The following is a 21,516-nucleotide window of genomic DNA, read 5'->3' as shown; positions in this document are numbered from 1 at the left end:
TTGTCGCAATATTGCTTGCTCTGGGTGGATCTTTGTTGGTTGTAAAGTGTCTTGAGACAACTTGTTGTGATTTGACACTATAATAAAATTGAATTGAATTGAATGTTACACTTTGTAGATGTACAGTACACTTACAGTAGATCAGTTGGGTAGTCTGCTGTCATCGTTGCAACCTTTAACCGGCCTAGCCCCAGTACCACTTATTGAGATCATGAAAAGATTGATAGCCTTTGTTCAGTTGTAGATGCATACATAATCGGCAGAATGCATAATTGGCTGGCTTAATGCTTTGATGATTCACCTTATACCTCTTTTTCCAGTTAAAGTAGTTAAAGTATTCAGTGTGGTTATTGTGCAGGTACATCAGTCTCTTAGCCATGCAGCTCCTTTGGAGTAGCAAAGTCATCTACATGGATGAAAGAGTCTCCTGGGACTTGTTCCTCATAATCTCTTCTTGAAGGGCCCAGGACTACGGGGACTGTCCCCATTTTCATAGGATTGTATAATTTCTCTGTGATGTAGTCTTTGTGAATAGAGTTTTCAAAGGACAGGTAGAATTTGCAGCTATATATTACCTTAGAATACTCGTCATCTTTCAATTTACGACCAAAGCCTCTCCCGTAACCCTCTATCTTGATGTGCTTTTTCAGATCATTGTAGAACTGAACTCTTTTTAGAGTTCCAGGGTAAGTACTAGCCCCTTTCGGGACCCTACATAAAGCTTTTCTGAAATTTTGATGAGTTTTATGTTGGGTCCCTGGTCAGAACTATATTTTCGTATGGGAATTCCAGAACGCGGAAGTAGAAATTCTCTCTAAGATTGAATCTGCGCCGTGCGGCGTGTGACGGTCTTTTTTTGCTTGAGTTATTCTGAATTCGGGAACTTTAAGTACCTATACATCCCGCTGCGAATATCTCCTGTGGCGCGGAAGCCGTTAAGTATTTTTAATCTTTGTTTGACCGATTTGGTCGCTTTATTTCTTCTTGTTTGTTTACCGTTTATTGTACCGCCTCCCGGTGTGCGGTTGGCTTGTGCGGCTAAGTCCCTGCCTCTGATCTGCTCTGTCATAGCTATAGCGCCACTAGCTAGCCAGATAGGCGGTACAATGAGGTGTCAATAAACAAGGAAGGAAGAGAAGAATCCAAGCTTCCAATTCGGGCAAACATATATTAAAAATACTTAACGGCTTCCGCGCCACAGGAGATATTCGCAGCGGCATGTATGGGTACTTATACTAAACATATTCAGAAACGCTCACACGAAAAAATATCGTCACAGAGCGCGGCCAGGCGCTAAACATGTTGTTTATGTTTAAGAATGGCTGTGTACCAGGTGGCATGGTAGTGGTGCAACAGGACCCCATGGACTGGGTCGAACAAAATGTCAGAAACTTCAGTACCATTGGGTTCTGCTTGGAGGGCTAGGTAAGTACGTGAGTTACAGTTACTCACAACCCAGCAGACCAGTTTGTCCTTCACGGGCATCTTGAAACTTTTATCCTCATGCGTGACTGGAGCTAGGTACCCATAACGCACTGGGATATTTGAATCTAGGCGATAACTATTTGTCAAATTGAACAAGTCATTGAGTTCAGGGATTTGATGTGAATTTCCTGGCGACTCCATGTTAAACCACACCCACTTCTGAAACCAGGGACGGGGTTGTTGCGGCATGTTGCGCAGTTCCCAGTTGATGTCCTGGTGGTGGAACAGGACAGCATGTGATTTGTTGTAAAGACCCCTGTCATCGGTCAGGTGACATCCTTTGATATAGAATTCACTGGATTCACTGCAACTGAGATCAATTTTTAGGCCCCATGGCCAGAGCCAGATCAATATTATTACATCATCCTCTATCTTCGTGCCGTAAAACAAGACGTGAGGGGGAGCGCTTGTTTAATAGAATCTTACCTGCACAGGTAAGACACCCAAAGAAGAGACAGACACAGTGCGACGCCCCATCACACACAGCCTTCTATTAAACAAGCGCTCCCCCTCACGTCTTGTTTTACGGCACGTTGCAAAAATACAAAATGGCGGCTCGGAAATGTCACTCTTGGAATATTTTGGACAGAAAGTAGCTCATAACATGTCTACGGGGGATTTTTATGAAAACAAGCTTGGCAGATTGAAAGAGGATAATTCAAGCTTGGACTGCAGCTGCAATGTTGGTGAGTTTAACGTCATTTAAGACAAGCAGATCACAAACCAAAAAAGATGAATAGGAAGTGGGTGGAGCTTGTTGCAACTCTAGATTTAACCCATTGTAAAAAAATCTAGAGTTGCAAATTGCGGCTACAAAATAGCCTGCTCTGTACAACTTGGGGCCCATTTGTTTAGGAAATGGTGATTTACTGATGTTATAGACCCATTAATGTATAAGTAATGCATGTACTGTGCATTTGCATAGGTATAATAATTTTATTAAAATACATTACTATATAGACAGCATAAAATATTACTTTTTATATTAATCCCAATTCATTTGTCAAGAATCCCCTGCAATATTCACCAACCAATGAGAATTGTGCTGCAGGGAAAACAATTACCAACATCCTTATAAACATACATCCTGTCTGTCCACTATAAGACTACATCTCAATACAGCAATGGTAATTAATGAATCAATTGATTAAATTAAAAAGCAGCTTACCTGGGTACTAAAGTTGTTGAAAACAGATCAAACACTTCTAACACATAAGAACTGTGTGGTGGTGTAATTTAAATAACCACACCTGTGACGTGGCCTTGATCATCTCCCATGGGCCATGTGTAAGTGTAATTGTGTACCACCTGTTTAGAATTTGCACATAATTATGCAGGAGGCAGGAGGTTAGAATTACAGGAATGAGAGACAGCAGATGTTTGTGGAATTGGCAGACCAGGGCCTCGAAGTATTCTCCTTTAAGTATATTTAACTTCCAGAATGTTGGAGTTGGAACTAAGAACAAGTCTTGGATTTTCTCCACTCCACTGATCTTTATTCAAAAGTGTAGGGAAAAGTATACCCATCGCCTGTGGAGGGCAGCATTGCACTTGCCAGTGTACAGCTTGCCGGAAGCAAGAAGAAGAAGAAGAACTCTATACATGACGTTATATCCTCATTATTATTTGGTTGTGATGGCGGTGGATTTGACTCCTCGCTTCAGAAGGTTGAACAGTCAAACTCGGAGTTTTCATGAAAATGCTCCTCCTGGTACGTACAGACAGTACAGTATAGAACGTGTATTTCACGGCGTTTCGGGGTTTAATTGAAGCAATTAAATGAAATGCTAAACAGCTTCTTTATTCGACCATGCAGTGAGTGTTGTAACTTGTCGCTAACCAGCAGTGTGTGAAGTGAAAGTCCTTCCTAGCCATGGTTCACATGACGCTCATGTTTCAGACCAAATGTAACGTCAGTTTATTATAGTATAGTATGAATATTGTGCAAACCAGTTCACCTATATTCAAACTAAATGACCGAGTGAGTCATATATTTGATATATAATTGATTAACTTATTTATTGCAACGTTTACTCCCGGTCAAACCCATCAAAACATGGCAGACAGGGTAAGGTTCAAGATAAGGCTGTTGTAGGGTAAGGTTCAAGATAAGGCTGTTGTGCGCCAACATGTCCCTGTACATGTCCCTGTCAGAATGTGTTACAAAGACATGTGTTTCATATATTGTCCTGTTCATTTTGTTTTTCTTACAAAGCGTAAAAAGGCAAATATATTCCACAACACAATTTGAAATTTGAATTAAATCTATTATTCATTCTCTCATTTGTAAATTGTATGACAGACTGACAGTTACAATCATCAACTAAACTGTAGTCGCATGATGATCAGTTTACAATTTAGGCATTTAGCAGAGTCAGACTATAGTGTCTTATAGTATTAAGCAAGGTAAACACAAGGTAATACATGATCAATGGCACCTTTCAAGGTTTTCTCATTTCATGTAGCCTCTTATGGACAAAACTTGTACCTAATAATCAAATATTCCTAACTAGTAGCTCTCCCACGGTACCTGTCAGAACTCCTCAAGGATTACACCCCAGAGCGGATTCTGAGGTCCTCTAAACCTTGGGCTCCTCAGAGCCCTCATCGTCCGTCACAGCAAAAAGCGGACCTTCTGCAATAGAGCTTTCAGTGTGGCAGCCTCTACCCTCTGGAACTCTCTCCCTATGGATATGTGCCATTCGCCAACATTGGACTCCTCTAAGGCTGCACTGTAGAGAGACACTTGTTTTGCTTTTGGCAATTTGTTAGTTTATTATTTGTATTGTATTTTGTATTGTAAAGCCTCCAAATGAGACAGGCGATTTTGTGTGTCCGTGTGTGCCTCGCCTGTCAGGATTTTCGGGCCCCTTCCGAGCGACCCAGCTGTGGCAGAACATCATCCAGGCCCTCCAGACCCAGGTGGAGGTGCGACGTCACCGGAGACACCTGCGTGTTCACACGGAGTGCTTCGCGGGCTCGGACGCAGTGGACGCCGTCCTCAGCCACCTGATGCAGAACGTGGTGTTCTGCACCAGCGAGGTGTCTCGCCTGAAGGCCACTCGGCTGTGCCAGGCGCTGATGGAGGCCAAGGTGTTTGAGCCGGTCGGCACCAAGCTGTTCCGCCGAGACAAAGAGGTGGCCTTCGAGGACAGCAGCTCCAGCCTCTACCGTTTCGTGGACTGCAACGCGTTGCCGGGCTCCGCCACCAGTGCCTGTGGTGACATTGAAAACATGGTGCCCGAGGAGCGGGAGAGAAGGAAGAACAAGAGAGTGTCCAGGTAGGTCAAATGTAATTCTACGGTGTATTGATATCGGCTATTTGACTTTGACTAACTATTTGACCGTGGTCATTTGGCATGTCGTTGTAGGTGAACATTTTCAAAAGTCTTAAGACTGTTTCAAAAATGGCAGATCTATGAGCTTGTAGAACGGCTATTTATAATGTAACAGTTTAGAATTTTTAAATCGGATCTATGTTTTTCAAATTGTTTGACAAGATAACGGACGGTCAAAACATGGGTAATTGGTGGGATTGTCATCGATCAGACCGAACAATCTGGTGAAAATAGCAACTCATAACACATGGCATCGTGGCACATTATGAGCTTGTAGATGTGCTATTTCCACTTTACTTTTAAATCTTTGAAAACGTTTTCCTTGTGACTCCTGATCCGGTGCCATTACACCATTTCTACAAGGTATCCCTAAAGCCTCTCTGCCCTAATAAAACACAGCCATGTCTGCACGAACAATCTCGTCCTGGGAATCGGACCTAGGCTTATTGCCATTTCAAACCATTGACCACAAGACGCAACAACACACATCGTGGGTAGGATATGGTGCCCATTTATAATGCAACATGGTGTGTTTGATGGCAACCGTACACATGCGCAGTACGCACATCATGTGAATGTATTCATGTACAGTATATTGCCTCCTTCCATGTTTTGTGCCTAGGTTAAATGAGCTGCGGACCATATCTAATCCCCTTGCAGTAGGGCCTTCAGACAGGAGGGTCGAGAGGCTCCTGAAGACAATTAATCTGCATCCTTCCCTGCCCTCACGTCTCAACTCGGCCTCGTCCACCTCCACCTTCCTCTCTAAAGCTGGTAAGATTCATCCAGCCTTGGAGACATGATGTGAGCTTAATCAGCTTATATATCTGCTATTTTGAACATATTCACCTATTGTGAAATGCCCCAAAATTAGAGATTCCAGGTTGAAAGTGGACAACAAGGAAAAAAGAAAAAATGCACAAAGCTACACAACACAGTGTATAACTGCACCACTACCCACCCACCACACATTCAATATTTGTAATCCTCATCCATCCACACATTCACAAGATGCATGGCGTTTATGATCCACCTTCCCACCTCCACAAAAACCCACAAAGGTATATGTTAATGACGTTTAGAAGATTTGAAACACACTTTTTTTATTTGTGTAATATGTGCTCATTTACTTCCTGGACTACATGTTCAATGTAAAGCCACCAAACATTATACATGTTTTTGCAAAAAGGGTGAAGTGTCCCTTTAAAGGTAGAGGAAGGGATCATTTTATAACTATATATTCTGATAGGACTCATTGCCAGCTCCAGTTGACCCAATCTGCCCCACGTGTTTATTTTTACTTTTTAAATAACGTAAAATTACGTCTTTGCACAGGTAGGTAGGTTAAAACATGACATTCCTGGCATCCATGACATTCCTGGCACAGATTAAGTTGCAAACAAAATTTGGACTGGAACACTAAAACAACTAAAATGTAATCTGATAAATGGGTACTTTCCTGATTTCCTGATTTCCTGATTGCCTGAAGATTGACCACCCACCTGAAAATGTATTTTCTGTTGGAGCTGAAAATAGTTACTTGGGGCGGCGGTGGGTCGGGGGTAGAGTGGCCGGATGGAAACCACAAGGTTGCCAGTTCGAACCTGGGCTCCCCCAGAGTTGGTGTCGAAGTGTCCTTGAGCAAGACACTGAACCCCCGAATTGCTCCTGATGTGCTGGTTGGTGCCTTGCATGGTTTCCACCACCATCGGTGTATGAATGGGTGAATGTAATGCACTAATCTAATTCGATGTAAAGCGCCTTGGATAAAGGCGCTATATTAATGCACCATTTCCCCCTGTTAAGACACGCACATGCACGCACACAAGCACTCGCACGTGGGCTGTGTACTTGCTAATGTTAGAAATGTCAAAGCACAGAACCACCAGCTCAATAAGAAAGAGGTTCTGTGCTTTGACACTTCTATGTCATATATATATGTGCAGCCTTGCACTATTTCAACATCTCTCTCTTCACATTGCTGTTGTCTCTCCATAGTGGTGGATGCAGTTTGGAGACAGCAGACTCTTCTCCAGTTGTTGCAGATAGTGGAGCTTCCAGTGCTGGACTGCATCCTGACCTCCCCAGCCAGATCCCAGGCTGCATGCGGTGGCCCCCTGGGGTCCATCCATCCCGACCTGGTCATCTCCAACACCTGTCTAGACAGAGAGCTGCCCCAGAGCCTCAGTTTACCCCAGTCAGTGCTCCAGTTGACTCATTGATCAGTGTCGTAAAATTAAAAATCACACCTGTGTTAAGTGAGGGTTGCTCTTATCATCCTACGTCGTCATGACGTAAAATAGACACTATGCCTATTTGCTCAGACACTTAATACGTCAAATTATCCATTCATTGTCAATGGAAATGTAATGTTTGTGTAAGACAAAAATAAGCCGATTTGCTCAGACACTATGACGTAAAATTCTCATACTTCGTTCGGACACCATTAAGGCCTATTCATAGTCTGGATTTTCAGTGGTGAGGTGACCACCACTCCGGTGGTGAGCTGACCACCGGAGCTGAAATAACGTTGAGCGGTGGTGAGTAAAAACAGAGAAGGGCTGGAGCGGTGGTGGTGGTTTGCTCTTCACCACGGCTCGTAACGTCATGTTGTAGTTCGGTGGTCACCTAACCAACGAAAATCCAGACTATGTATGAGCCTTTATTGTTTTCTCTATGGGCATATATAATAATTCCAACTACCGGTATATTTTTGGCTATTAAAGAAATCACACCCGTGTGAAATAAGGGGTGCTCTTGTCATCGTACATCAATTTATGTTGGCGGACATTTGACATTGCCAAATAAGGTACATACTGTAAGGTGGTCCCTTATTGCACCAGAAAAGTCTCCTATGGACAAGTGGTGAAAACTAGCACTCGTGCTAACACACTGTAAACGATGCATCTACAAGTTGTACAATTGTGCAATGTGATTGTTATGTCCATATCAAATAAATAAACATAGACATAAACATTATTGGCCAAGTGCTCCCACCAACATGTGATTGGTTAGCAGATTTGATCATTTACATATGAGGTAAGTTTTCCCTTCAATGTCAATGGCTTTTAATGTTTTGATGTTTAATTTACATCATGCATCTCATACTAGCCAATCAGAATGCCTGTTGCCTGTGATTGGTTGGCTGATTTGCTCGTTTACATATGACGTAAAGTTTCTCTTCAATGGCTTTTAATGTTTTGAGGTTTAATTTACGTCATATTTAGCGGAATTCTGACGTCATTTCTCCATTCATTGTCAATGGCACATATTGATTTAGAGGACATTTGACCGGAATTCCCCTGTCAATGGCAAATCTTGAGATGTGTGGGGACATAAGCCGTTAATAGAAGGGGCTAGCACCCCTTAAACATCACACCGGTGTGAAGTGAGGGGCGCACAATCATACATCATCCAATGAACAACTGAATTTATGTGATCGGTTAGCCGATTTGCTCGTCTACATATGACGTAAATTTTCCCTTTATTGTCGATGGCATTTAATGTTTGTGTTGCCACAAAGTTACGTCATGTTTGATGGACATTTTACCTAAATTCTCCTTTTATTGTCAATGGCAAATATGAGGTGTGTGTTGTGTGTGTGTGTGTGTGTGTGTGTGTGTGTGTGTGTGTGTGTGTGTGTGTACAAAAGGAGGGGCTCAAAAATAGAGTGCGACTAATATACATTTTTGAGCTGTGTCATCCAAGGTTACAATTTTGATGGCTTTGTTTTCCTCAGGCTGGATGGGTGGTTGTCAGCAGCCGCAGACTGCCTGGAGCTTTTCCCAGATCAACTGATCGTGGTGGCAGGAGAGCAGCTCCGCCAACAGGGTGGTGCCACCACAGCTTCGGAGGGAGACCAAGAGGTGACCTGCAGACACAAGAGGCTGCTGTTTGACACCATGGCCAAGCACTACGGCGGACAGGAGAAGTCACCGCTGCTCTCGGGACGCTATCTGGACGTGCACATTGCCATACTGGATTTGTTGGGTGAGACTTGAAAAGGGTTTACTTACAGTTTGACTTTTGTTTTGTGTGAAAATGGAGAGGAGGAAAGACATGCAAAACAAGTTAGTATTGAAGTGGGGACGATTCAATTATTATGGTTACCACACACACACACACACAGTTCATACAGTTCATGAATCCTAGTCAACACAGCAAGGTAAAGGGTCAAGTAAAATATGTCTAAAAACAACATGCTATGTAAATAATATACAACATACAGTATACTGTATTTGAACAAGTAACCACATCTGCGTAGTAACTAGCATCTATCGAAATAGCCAACAAAAATGATACAAAGAGAGAGAAGTGCAATGGGGTGAAGTAGCGTTTGAAGGTTAGGTTCACAGCTCGGCAGCCAGGAGGGAGAAGAGTCTAGGAAGAAGTGATAATGTCCTCGGGGTATGGGTGTATCTTGAAGAAGTGATCATGTCCTCTGGGTATGGGTGTATCTTGCTGCTTGCTTCTCTACAGATGCCAATAAGATGGGGGAAGCGATCAGGGCATCTCAGCTGTGTCTGCGGCTACTAGATGCCAGTGCCAGAGATGAGCTGCGTAGACTCCTTGTCTTCATGGCCACAGCAGCTCACCCAGAGGCCTGTCATCTGCATAAACAGGTAACCCCTGCACCAGCCTCTCACCTGTAAACACAGCCTTACACTATATACAGCAACAATGTATTTCTAAATTGTAGTAGACTATGGAAACATTGGAAAGACAAGGCTTTGCACATGCAACCACTGACATTTAATATAGATCAAAATCCAATTCCAAATCTTGGAAAACCACGCATGCCACACACAGCACAACTGATTCTAGGAACAGAAAGGGACACATTTATATCGTTGCTGTTGGGTGGAAACCTAAACCTTAAAGGTATATTCAGTGATTTCACTCAAAAAACCTTAGGTTTCGTTTTTGGCTGTGGGACCCAGCCTTTCGTCCAATCAGGATAGAGAGTCAAAAACGAAACCTAAGGTTTTTTGACCCCCAGGGGTTAACTGGGGACAGGGAGGAACTCCTTATACGGTCAGCACACTCTATAGTAGGGAGGATTATCACAACAAAACAAAGAAATAAGTGATATTTGAATTAAGTGAAATCACTGAATATACCTTTAATGTATTGTACAGTAACTTTTCAGGAAATGGGGAACAAATAACCTTTGTTTCAATGGATTCAATTTAGCTATTATTTACCATTCATTCAACCTGGTGTCCCTAATTTGGGGCATGACATAGACCTATAATAATAAAAAATAGCCAATCTTCAAGTTATTTTTGCTACTTTTGCATTCAAAGTTCAGAAGTTCAAGTTTGGGCCTGTGGTATAAAATATTTATTTTCAAGGTTTTATGATTTTTTGTTATCTGTCAGATGGACAACCGGGCATTGGTCATCCGTACCTTCCAGAAGGCCATTGTCCAGAACAATGAGCTGACCCGAGCCCAGGGCGAAACCCTGGTGAAGTTTGTCATGGACAACCACACGCAACTCTTCAAGGTCTGTTCTACACCTTTTAAAAACGGTTAATTGCAATTTTAAAGTCACAATATGGAAGAAAACAAGTCTGCTTCATTCAATGGATAATTTAAAACAATGCTAGCACAATTCAATACATCTGTTAGCTTATTGGCACTGATGCCATATTAGAAACTTAAGGTCCAGTAGCTGTATACAGAGTACAGTCTAATTATTCTGTGTTTTGAAACGGTGGTTAAAAATGTCTTCTTTTAGAAGAGGGTGTGCATGGCCAAGGAAGTAACTCCCCAAATATTATTTCACATATGCCTACTTTTGGAGTGCCATGATTTTTTACCACCCTAAAACATGATCATCAGGTATTATTATAATATACGGAGGAAGAACTTTTTCCAAAAAGTGCACAGTATTACAGATCATGCTTTTATGTGGACGCACCAGTTCATTAAGTATGCATGGATTGCCTGATGGGTGGTGATCCACCTGAACTGAAGCCGCACCCGCAGCTGTAGTTGTATGATAAAGGGGGAGGGGTTAGGAGAGGGGCTGATAGTGATGTCACTGTATTACTGTTTATTTCATTGGCCTGTTTGACTGTTCAGCCTCCATGAAGAAACCCTAAATACAAAGTTAATACACCATTGCACATAAAAACGACTCCAAGGTGTCTAATGAAGTACTGTCACCTCATAGACACATGAAAAATACAAAAATTGTGGCATTCCATCTTTAACATTAAATATTTGTATTGGAAGTCAATTAGAGGTCAGACTGGGCGGAAACCGTGACTATTATAGAGTTATCTACTGGCATTATAGTCCTGATTAGAGCCTGAACGATGCCAGATCGATCCCAATTTTGAAGAGTCCTAGACCAGCAAATTCAGATGTTTTGTAAATAATTTGTAAAAAGAAAAGTGCAGAATCTTGAAATTGGTTAAAAAAAACGTAGATCTGATTAGATATAGGATAATAACAAACAAACAAATAATTAAGTATGTGAGTAGATCTGAGTGACTTATTGTTGGTTTCAACTGAGAACGATGACCGTCTATAACCATTTTCAATGCGCTAGATTTGGCTCAACCAATCAAGTGATTGGCTGACCAAAGAGCATGTACACTGGAGTTTTAGAGGAACCAGAGATACACACACACACTGCCTTAACCAGAACACTCGCAGACCGCAGTGTCCTGGTTTCTTTTGGTAATGTAAAACCTATTGCTTGTGTTGACATTAGGTTCCCACGTTGGTATTGTGTGTCCTACATATGTTTGGAGAGTCATTAAATGGTAAATGGTGCATTTATATAGCGCCTTTATCCAAGGCTCTTTACAGAGATTGTGCATTACATTCACCCATTCATACACCGATGGCAGCGGAAACCATGCAAGGCACCAACTAGCACATCGGGAGCAATTAGGGGTTCAGTGTCTTGCTCAAGGACACTTCGACAGTAACTCTGGGGGAGCTCGGGTTCGAACTGGCAACCTTACGGTTACCATCCAGGCACTCTACCCCTGTGCCACCGCCGCCCATTAGAATGCCACAGACGAAAAACAGTCTAAGTCCACACTATTGATCCATAATGTATAAATTATAGATAAGGATTCAGGACAACGAGGCCTTTTCGTGGAGATGTCAGAATGAAATTTGGACTTTTTTCGTCTGTGGTACTTTATTTTGTTGTGATATCATTTTTATCCTCCTCACCCCTTGGCATTAAAAATCTTCAACTTATTTATTCTTTTCACTTTCTACCTGTAATGGCTGCAGACTCCTACATGTCTGATTGAAGCAGTGAGGAAGACATTGCAGACAATGCAACAAGGGAGAGACCACGATTCCATTGCAAGTAGGTCACAAGACTTGACAGACTTGAATTCTCATGCATCTTCATCTTCAGTAGGGTTGGTATATCGCACATTTAAACTGTTGAACATTTTTGTAACAAGCTATGGGGTCTGTATTGCCAGTTGCAGTATAATAAAGTCTTAAGTGTGCACATCGTGGCATACACACATCCCCGGGTTTGGGTTGAACCAAACTTGTTTGGTTTTATCTTTTATCTGACGTTGTTGAATCTCATCCTGACTACCATACAATTAAAAAAAATAAAATACAAGAGAAGAGAAGAATAGACTATTTGCCATTTTCACAAATGCATGCATAGGAACTCTTGGAGCCCGGCTCACATTGTCACTGTCAGCATTTAAAAAGACAGAAAATCCAGACAAGACAGAAATTCTAATAAATTAAAACCAGTGCAATCATCTAAAACAAATGCAATCAACTCAACTGATAACCAAATTCATCTAGCAAACAATTTAATTCAAAATGAAATGAAAATCGAATGAAAAAATGCTCAACTATAATAATAACTCTGGGTTACTTTAGTAACCTCAGTTTATCAAGCGAATCGAGCGAGAGAATCGCCTAAGGGTGGCGCCATTTCCATGGTGCCAACACAGAATAAATCCATATACTCACGAAACAATACTGATTGGGTCGTGCAGCTGTCTGTCACGACTGTGGCTGCAAGCTCCGCCCAGAGCCTATAAAGCAGCACACAGCCGGAAAAGACGTCATTCCTATCAACCAGTCCTTTTTCTGTGCTCTTTCTAAGCAAGAAGGGTAGTAAGGGCGATTCTCTCGCTCGATTCGCTTGATAAACTGAGGTTACTAAAGTAACCCAGAGTTTATCTAAGCTCATCTCGCTCAAGAATCGCCTAAGGGTGTACATAAACCCCCCGTATCACTACCACCAGTTGAAAAGGAGGCCCGACCCGGGACCCCTCCCCCAGCAGTCCCCTGCCCGTGGGGAGAAGGAAAGGCAAGGAGGCTATCTGGACCACAGGCCCAGTAGACAAGAACCTACCTAAGGAGCTAGCCAGTGAAAACTGTCTAAGCACTCAGACGCGGGCTGATGGTTCCCCATCTCATATGCCCTAGGCTCTATCTCCTGAAGTGCGCGTGTGTGACCGTTGTTCCCAACTGTCCCATCACCTAGCGGCAGCTCCCAGAACGGCGTGAGCAATTCCAAGAGATGCCACGTCCAAGTTATAGTACGTGGAGAAAGTCGAAGGGGACGACCAACTCGCCGCCGTACACACATCCTGAAGTGATGCTCCCTTCGCAAGAGCCCAGGATGCAGACATGCCTCTCGTAGAGTGAGCCCGCAAACCCTCCGGGGGTTGTGTACCACTCTCGGCATAGGTCAACTGTATGGCTTCCACAACCCATTGTGAAAGTCTCACCTTGGTTATGGGATTCCCCCTTCTCTGAGGGTCCCATGCGACAAACAACTGATTGCCCTTCCTAAAGGCAGCAGTCCTGTCTACATACAGTTTCAGCGCCCTGACCGGACAGAGACTGTTCAGCCTCTCGTCTTCCGCCGATGCGAAAGGGGGCGGGTGGAAAGCTGCCAAGTCTACCGGAGTAACTCCGGAAGGAAAGTTCTTGGGCAGGAACGACAGGTTCGGCCTGAGCGAAACCCTGGTACCGTTCCCACTAAATCTCATGCAGCTTGGACTCACCGAGAGCGTGTGCATGTCACTAGATCGCTTCGCTGTAGTCAAGGCGACCAGCAGGGCAGTCTTAAGTGAGAGAAAACTTCAAACCCACCGTGTCCAGCGGTTCGAAGGGGGCTCTCGACAGAGCGTGCAGTACCAAGGTCAGATCCCAGGAGGGAACTAAGGATCTAGATACCGGCCGAGCACGCTTGACACCCCTCATGAACTGTCGAATCAATAAGTTCTCACTTATTGGTCTGTTGTCCATACCCACATGGTAGGCCGATATGGCCGCCAGGTTGAGTTTCACTGAGGAGTTCCCCAAGTGTCTATCCAACAATTCTTGCAAGAAGGTTAGGATAAGAACCACCGAGGCCTGAAAATGAACGGCCCGTTCCGGCCTCGCCGCACACCAGCGCACAAACACGTTCCAAGCCGTGTTGTACCGCTGTCTAGTCGAAGGGGCCCTGGCCCCCAAGATCGTCTCAATGACCCTAGGGGGCAAGCCTGTGGCTATTAGAGTCGACCCCTCACCAGGCACACCCAGAGGTCTAAGTCCTGTGGGCGCGGATGGAATATCTCGCGACCCGCCTGGGTAAGCAGATCCCTCCACAGAGGGAGCCGCCAAGGCTGGTCGTAGAGGAGGGGAAAAATGTCCTGTCTCCAGGACCCTCGGGCTGGAGCCACTAGTAGCACGTCCGAGCCCTGAACCCTCACCCTGGCTAAGGTGAAGGGAATCAGCTCTAGTGGAGGGAAGGCATAGAGTAGGCCCAGAGGCCACCGATGTGCCATCGCGTCCAGTCCCAAAGTTGGCGAGCCTTTCAGGGAGAAAAAGAGTGGACACTTCTTGTTCTCGTCTGTAGCGAACAGGTCTGCCACCGGAGTCCCGAACCTGTCCCAGATCTGTTCCACTACACCCGGGTGTAGGGACCAGTTGCCGTAACGGAGGGGACCTCTGGACAACAGGTCTGCACCCGCGTTCAGTAGTCCCGGGACGTGGCAGGCTGTCAGTGACAGAAGACGCCCGTCGCACCAAGTCAAAAGCCTGTATGCCAACGTGTGCAGGCGTAAGGACCTCAGTCCACCCTGCCTGTTGATGTAGCACATCGTTGTCGTGTTGTCGGTACGGACGAGGACATGACAACCCCGTATGAGCGGCTCGAACGCTTGCAGCGCGAGGAAGACCGCTAGGAGTTCCAGATAATTGATGTGGGCGGACCTCAAGGTTCCATCCCATATCCCTCTGGCCGACCTGCCTTCGTGGGTGGCCCCCCACCCACTCAGGCTCGCGTCCGTAGTGACGACCTTCCTGGCCAACGGTAAACCAAGGGGGACTCCCTCCGTCAGGGTCCGTCTGTCCGACCACCACCTCAGGGCGAGCGTGCATTCCCCGGGGATTGTCACTCGCCGCGAGAGGAATCTGGTGGGCACCCGTAGAGACCTCAACCAGCGCTGAAAGGGTCTCATGTGGAGTCTGCCCAACCGCACCAGGGAGATGGCCGACGCCATCAGTCCCGCCATACGTAGGCAGATTCTGAGTGGCAGTCTGTGTCCTCTCTGGAACAGGGCCACGCACTTCAGGAAGGCGTCGATCCTCTCCGGGCTCAACCGAGCCGTGAAGGAGACTGAATCCAGTGCTATGCCTATGAAGTTGATCGACTGGGCGGGCACCATAACACTCTTCTCGTGATTTATGGTGAACCCTAGGGAGGACATATGGGACACCACCCGAGTGGTGTTCCATAGTGCCTCCTGTGGCGAGCCTGCGCTCAGAAGCCAGTCGTCGATGTAGCTTGCTACACGTAGACCTCGTCGCCGCAGAGGGGCCAGAGCCGTCTCGGTGCATTTGACGAACACCCTGGGGCTCAGGGACATCCCGAAGGGGAGAACCGTGTATTCGTACACCTTCCCCTTGAAACCAAACCTCAGGAACTTCCTGTGAGGTGGGTAGATAGGGATGTGAAAGTAGGCGTCTTTCAGGTCTATAGATGTGAACCAGTCGTTCATGCGTATAGAGCGCACAAGAGACTTGGCTGTCAGCATCTTGAAGCGGAAGGACTTGAGGTACCGATTGAGAGCTCGTAGGTCCATGATTGGACGCAGCCCCCCCCCCCTTCTTCTTGGCCAGGAAGTAGCGTGAGTAAAACCCGCTGCGACTCTGGCTCAGGGGTACCTCTCTGACAGCCTTCTTCTCCAGCAGAGAGTTGATCTCCTGCTGGAGAACCTGACCCGCTTCGCCGCGTGCATCGGAGTAGAGGATTTCTCCGAATGCAGGGGGTCTCATAGCGAACTGGAGCCTGTAACCTCTCGCTATGGTGCGGAGAACCCAAGGAGACGCTCCGCACAGTTCCCACTGTGTCAGGCGACGCGCAAGGGGGTTCTCCATCGCCAGGGGAGCGCGTCGTCGCGCAGGGCTGGCGCCTCCTGGTGGACCAGAGAAATTTTCGGCATGACCCGTCCTGCCAGTGGCGTTTAGGCCCGCCACAAGGCCAAGGTCCCGCCCCACTGTGTCGGAGAGCCCGGGGGCTACTCCTGGCAGTGGGTTCATGTCCCCCCGATGTTGTTGTCGTTGTTTGTTTTAATGGCGTGAAGGCCTTCATTACAGGAAATAAAACAGGTACAACATTGGAAACAACAACATGTCGATGATCGGCCGCACCCGTGGTGATGCTCCGCATCGTGAGCCCCCGCCTCTTCCTGGGCGGTCTGAGTGTGAGAAGAATACTCAAATCCAGGCTCAGGGGGGGGAGGGGAGACGTCTGGTCTCGTCTCCCCTGGGACGGGGACGGCGTCATTTGCTCTGTGGCTCCCCACGGCCTCTGCCCTGGCCTCGTCTGGGGCCATGGGGCGGGCGGCCGTGGCCACGCCCAGCCGGGCGTCTGTCACGGTTGGGGGTGCCGGCCGAGGCACCGGACGGTGCCAGCTGGCCTCCTGCCCTCTCCTGGTGGGGCTTGGAGCCAGAGCGGCCACCCCTACCACCGCTGGTGTGTCGGGGTTGGCGTGCGGAGGGAGCTCTTGGAGGAGCTCGCTGTCCGTCGTCCACCTTGAAAAGCAGCCTATCTAGAATGCTAAGCATGCTAGGGTGGCATCGGCCATCCAACGAGGTTGCTACTCCCGACCTCGAAAAAGTTAGCTAAATAGCTAAACAACCCTAGCTTCACAATGTACATACCTGTAATGTTGAGGGAAGCAGTCGGTAGTCGAGGGTCGCTGGGGAACCACGTCGAGTGAGACTCGTGCCTTCGGCCGCTGCGTGAAGTAGTAGCAGCGGTAGTTGTCGGTGGAGGCCTAGGACTGCATCCGACATCTCGTTGTCGCAACCACCCGGCTCGGGGGAGCCTCGTTGGTGGGCCGACGAGATCCCGCTGGAGGGAGAGCAGCACCCAGAGCCAGCCGGTGAGGCCTGGCTGATGTCTCGGGTCTGGCTCCACAGGCCTGTTTACCAGTGTGGTGAAGAGCGTGTGGAGCTTGTTGCTGGCGGTCCGAGCCGCCTTCCTGGCAGGGGAGGAGCCCAGGAAGGACTCGTCATGGTGTCTCTGAGACGCGTCAAGGTTGAGGGGTCTGGAGAGAGAGGACGAGGTGGTGGGCCTAGGCCTCGAAGTTTGGGGCTGGTCGGGACAGCCGGGCTCGGCGGTGTCGACCAGGGACCTGTCTTGGTGACTCTCGACGCGTGAGATGCGTCAGCTTTTCTCCCCGTCCGCGAAGCAGAAGCAGCAGGGGTAGAGACCAAAGGTCTCGAGAGCCTGGCGAGCATGCTGGCGAGCAGGCAAACCATGCAGCGAGAGTGACTGTCCTCAGGGGACAGCAGGTTGCTGCAGTTGCATGAGAAATTCCCGGTGGCGTTCCTCCTCGGGAACCCGGGAGGGCTGTTGTCACCGCTGCTGAAGGTCCTCCTGGGTCTGGTTGTGCTGTGTAGCGTCACCGCCAGTAGCCATGTTGCCTAGTGTAGTTTTCCAACTGTCCACTGAGGTGTAATAAGGCTAGAAAACTAACCAGGGTCTTCCGACACAGGGAAGAGTCTTGTAGGTCAAGCACAGTTGTAGCTTAAAGAAGGAACCAGCAGTTCAAGACATTGTAGAAGCACTTCTCCTTTAAGTTATAATATAAAAATTATAAAAAAGGAAAAGTGGTGGTGGAGTAGAAGAGTAGGACTCGTGGTGCTCCACTGAAAATCAGCTGTCTAAACAGAGACGACCACGTTGTGAAACTGTGGTGGCCAGAGAAGCTGTTTAGTTGCGTGAAAGAAAAGGCGCCGGACTACGGGAAGGCCGCAAAGCCTGGGGCTCGCGTAGCGCGGCCGTCGGGCTGGTGCTGTTTAGGTCTGACGACACAGAGCGATGCGGCGGTTCGTCGGGTAGTGCGGGTTGCGTAGAGCAGGCCTGTGGCCTTCGATAGCAAAAACAACCGTGCCAAAGAGAAGCTAGAGAAGCTGTAGTTAACGCCTGACGGCTGGAAACTAGCTAGTGTCTAGCGGAGCTAAAAGGCTATAGCTGCATTAGCGGGAGCTAGCTAACCTAGGAAGGCTAGCGAAGCTAGAAACACCGGTAGCAAGCGAAACAGCGTTGCAGCTTGCTGCTTATGCGGGTTGTCTGTTGCCCGGGTTCTGTTGCAGTTGCGACTGAAACATACCCACTGAGGGTCCTCCTGGGTCTGGTTGTGTTGTGTAGCGTCACCGCCAGTAGCCATGTTGCCTAGTTTAGTTTTCCAACTGTCCACTGAGGTGTAGTAAAGGCTAGAAAACTAACCAGGGTCTTCCGACACACGGAGAGAGTTTTGTAGGCCAAGCGCAGTGTTCTCCAGAAGTCTGGAGAAAAAGTAGCTAGAATCCGCTAGATCCGCTAGAAGTAGCTAGAAGTCGCTAGAATACAGCTACAAAGTGGCTAGGTGTAGCCAGATGACGTTAGAAGTCACTATAAACAGCTACAGAAACACACACCAAGAGCCAGGGGCAGTCAACAGTAGCTAGAAGCAACAGGAGTAGCTGATAGCAGCTAGAGGAGGCTAGAAGTAGCCAGAGGGCAGCTAGATAGTAGCTGGCTAGTAGCTAGGGCCTTTCGGCACGGAGCAACGTGCGTCGCCGATCTAGCGCTAGGCCTTGCGGCCGTGTGGGAGCCTGTGATAGCCGTGGAACGGGCTTCCGAGCCGACGGGGTCTTACGACACAACGTGGCGGGAAAGAACGTGGGTCAGCGCGGGCCGAGGGAGTCTGTGAAAACTGCGTTTTAGCTAGTAGGGTCCCTCAAGGTTTCCGACGATAGTGTAGAGAAAACAGGGGAGAAAACAGAGCTAACTGGGGTTGCAAAGCGGAGGTTTATCAACTCACCGTTAGCAGAGCAGTGCAGGTTGACTTCCGCGGGTCGCCGGGCTGAACTTCTTTCCGACGAGCGGCTGTGTCTTGTCTATCGTCGGCTGGCTCTTGTTCCACGGTCCAGGCAGGGCTTCGCGGCTAACGCGAGGTCTCCCGACACTGGTTAGGCTGAGCCACAGCTAAGCTAGCGTTTGTCAACAGCTAGGCTAAAGCTAAGCTAGTGTTAGCCAAGGCTAACGGGGCTATGTCCGAGAGGCTTCACAGCACTGACAGGAAAAAAAGCCCCTTTTTTTATTGTTTCTGAAACTTACTGCGTTTCGTTCTCGTGAGTGTAAGACCACCGGGTTTCCACCGCGAATTCCAGGGTACAAGTGAAGCACTCGTCCAGGGGGAATAAAAGTCTCAACGGAGTTATGGAAGTGGTAGTCTTAGAAAATCTGTGTTAGCGCAGAAAAAGGCAGGAATGACGTCTTTTCCGGCTGTGTGCTGCTTTATAGGCTCTGGGCGGAGCTTGCAGCCACAGTCGTGACAGACAGCTGCACGACCCAATCAGTATTGTTTCGTGAGTATATGGATTTATTCTGTGTTGGCACCATGGAAATGGCGCCACCCTTAGGCGATTCTTGAGCGAGATGAGCTTAGATAAACCTTAGTTTCACCCATGTGTTGCAGCGTTCACCTTCTGCCAGCAGGTGACAGCCCAGCAGTACGAGGACCAGCGGGAGGCTGCCACCCTGGAGCATCTCAAGCAGCTTCTCTGTGACATCACACTGAACGACAGCATTCCCGTCAAGGAGAAGAAGAGGCTAGTCAAAGAGTTTCAGAAACACCACCCCGTGGTTTTCCTGCAGCACTTCTCCAGCATCTTCTAATCTAAACCATATAATAGCACAGAGTGCTCCCCATAGATCAGAAAGTTTAAGGCATAAAACAAATGTATTACCGGTTAGCTTAACCTTAAGTTCAAACAACTTTCTTTGTTACAACTTGTGTACAGGTACATAATAGCCCAAATAATTTTGTTCTGTTTCCTAATTGTAGCGGCATCAGCAATAATGGTAAAATTCTGTTCCTGCTCACCTGACTTGGGAACGGTGGTCACTAAGTGCTCAGCTTTATAGAAAGGTTAGACAACATTGTAGCCCCTTTTCCACCTAAATCAATTTGGTTCTAGAACTGGTTCCGTTCTAGATTCTTGGAACCATGGTGCTTTCACGGAACCGTGCGGCCATTTTTGATTTCCGAACCAACTTTTAGACCCTTTTTGAAACGGGCTCCTCGCCACTCGCTCTACACACTTCCACTGGTGCGATCTGCAACAGCACTGCCTGCTTCTAGTAAGAGCAGCACTGCAGGGCCAGTGTGCCTGTCACTCAAGACGGCCGTGGCCACTCGATGCAAGTGGATGCCTTCTCTATTATATATCTATGCTCAAACCGAGTGGAAGTGTGTAGGGCGAGTAGCTAGTTTCGCAGAAGGGGTTAGGATTCTGAACTAATTCCTTTTCAGTGGAGACACTCTGAACAGGTTCAATATTACGCGGGGAAAAATAACTGAACCGGTTCAACCGCAGTGGAAAAGGGGCCTGAGTGAGAAATCTGATTCTTTGTGTATGTGAGGAGAAGACATTGGCTGAGGTTACATGAGGGCTTTTTCATTCAGAATGAAAACTTCAGAATTAATTAATTCAGAAGTAAGTTTTTTGCTGCGTGTTTACATGGGAAATGGTCATTCCGAATGAGTGTTTACATGGACAATACTTTTAAATCCCATTATTTCATTCCACATCAGGTTTGGGGCTGGGAAGGCTTCTGATTGGATAGGGGGCGGATACGTTTACGTCCAGTGGTGGAAAGTAAATAAGTTAAATAAATAAATAAAATTACTTTAGTACTCTACTAAAGTAAAAATGTGAGGTATTTCTACTTTACTTGAGTATTTCCAATTCCCAATACTTTTACTTCTACTCCACTACATTTCAGGTAAAACAAAATAATAATAGAGAGGTTGCTCTCAGAGATGTGAAATTAAACATGTCTAGTTTCTTATAATTAATCGCAAAACAAGAGCATAATATAGCCATACCAATTACATGGAAACAAGCATGCACAGAAAGACCAGAATGAACTTAAATCCGAATGAGTGTTTACATGAGTCCACAATTGTTTCAATAGGATTTAAAAATGGAATAAACCGGTCATTTACATCAGATCTAAGTTTAAATCAGATTGGCCATTTTCATTCCGATTTAAGTTTTTGTAGGTGTTTACATGACAACTTTTAATAGGATTTAACTTTTATTCTGAATGAAAAGGGGATTTAACTGTCCATGTAAACGTAGCCATTGTCTTCTGAGATGAATATTTGAAAAGGATGATTGTACAATTTT

At 46.6% G+C, this 21,516-nt stretch overlaps 2 protein-coding genes across 2 annotated transcripts; one reads left to right on the top strand and one right to left on the bottom strand.

The window, feature by feature from the left end:
• Window positions 1-371: 371 nt before the first annotated feature.
• Window positions 372-2,763, bottom strand: LOC310853625 (4-galactosyl-N-acetylglucosaminide 3-alpha-L-fucosyltransferase 9-like; the record flags this gene model as incomplete). The annotated part of the gene is made up of 3 exons (XM_083758016.1): window positions 372-669; window positions 1,526-1,763; window positions 2,736-2,763. The coding sequence occupies 3 exons, from the start codon at window positions 2,761-2,763 to the stop codon at window positions 372-374; spliced, it is 564 nt and encodes a 187-aa protein (XP_083614142.1).
• A 357-nt stretch (window positions 2,764-3,120) lies between these two features.
• On the top strand, window positions 3,121-20,529 carry depdc4 (DEP domain containing 4; the record flags this gene model as incomplete). The annotated part of the gene is made up of 9 exons (XM_083758143.1): window positions 3,121-3,196; window positions 4,343-4,766; window positions 5,446-5,597; window positions 6,822-7,020; window positions 8,563-8,813; window positions 9,303-9,445; window positions 10,205-10,330; window positions 12,085-12,163; window positions 19,800-20,529. The coding sequence occupies 9 exons, from the start codon at window positions 3,121-3,123 to the stop codon at window positions 19,997-19,999; spliced, it is 1,650 nt and encodes a 549-aa protein (XP_083614269.1). The 3' UTR covers window positions 20,000-20,529.
• Between the last annotated feature and the right edge of the window lie 987 nt (window positions 20,530-21,516).

Source organism: Protomyctophum parallelum (genome assembly GCF_964188405.1).
Source record: "Protomyctophum parallelum genome assembly, chromosome: 22".
NCBI classification, from domain to species: domain Eukaryota; kingdom Metazoa; phylum Chordata; class Actinopteri; order Myctophiformes; family Myctophidae; genus Protomyctophum; species Protomyctophum parallelum.
This window is presented reverse-complemented; position numbering and strand designations above follow the sequence as displayed.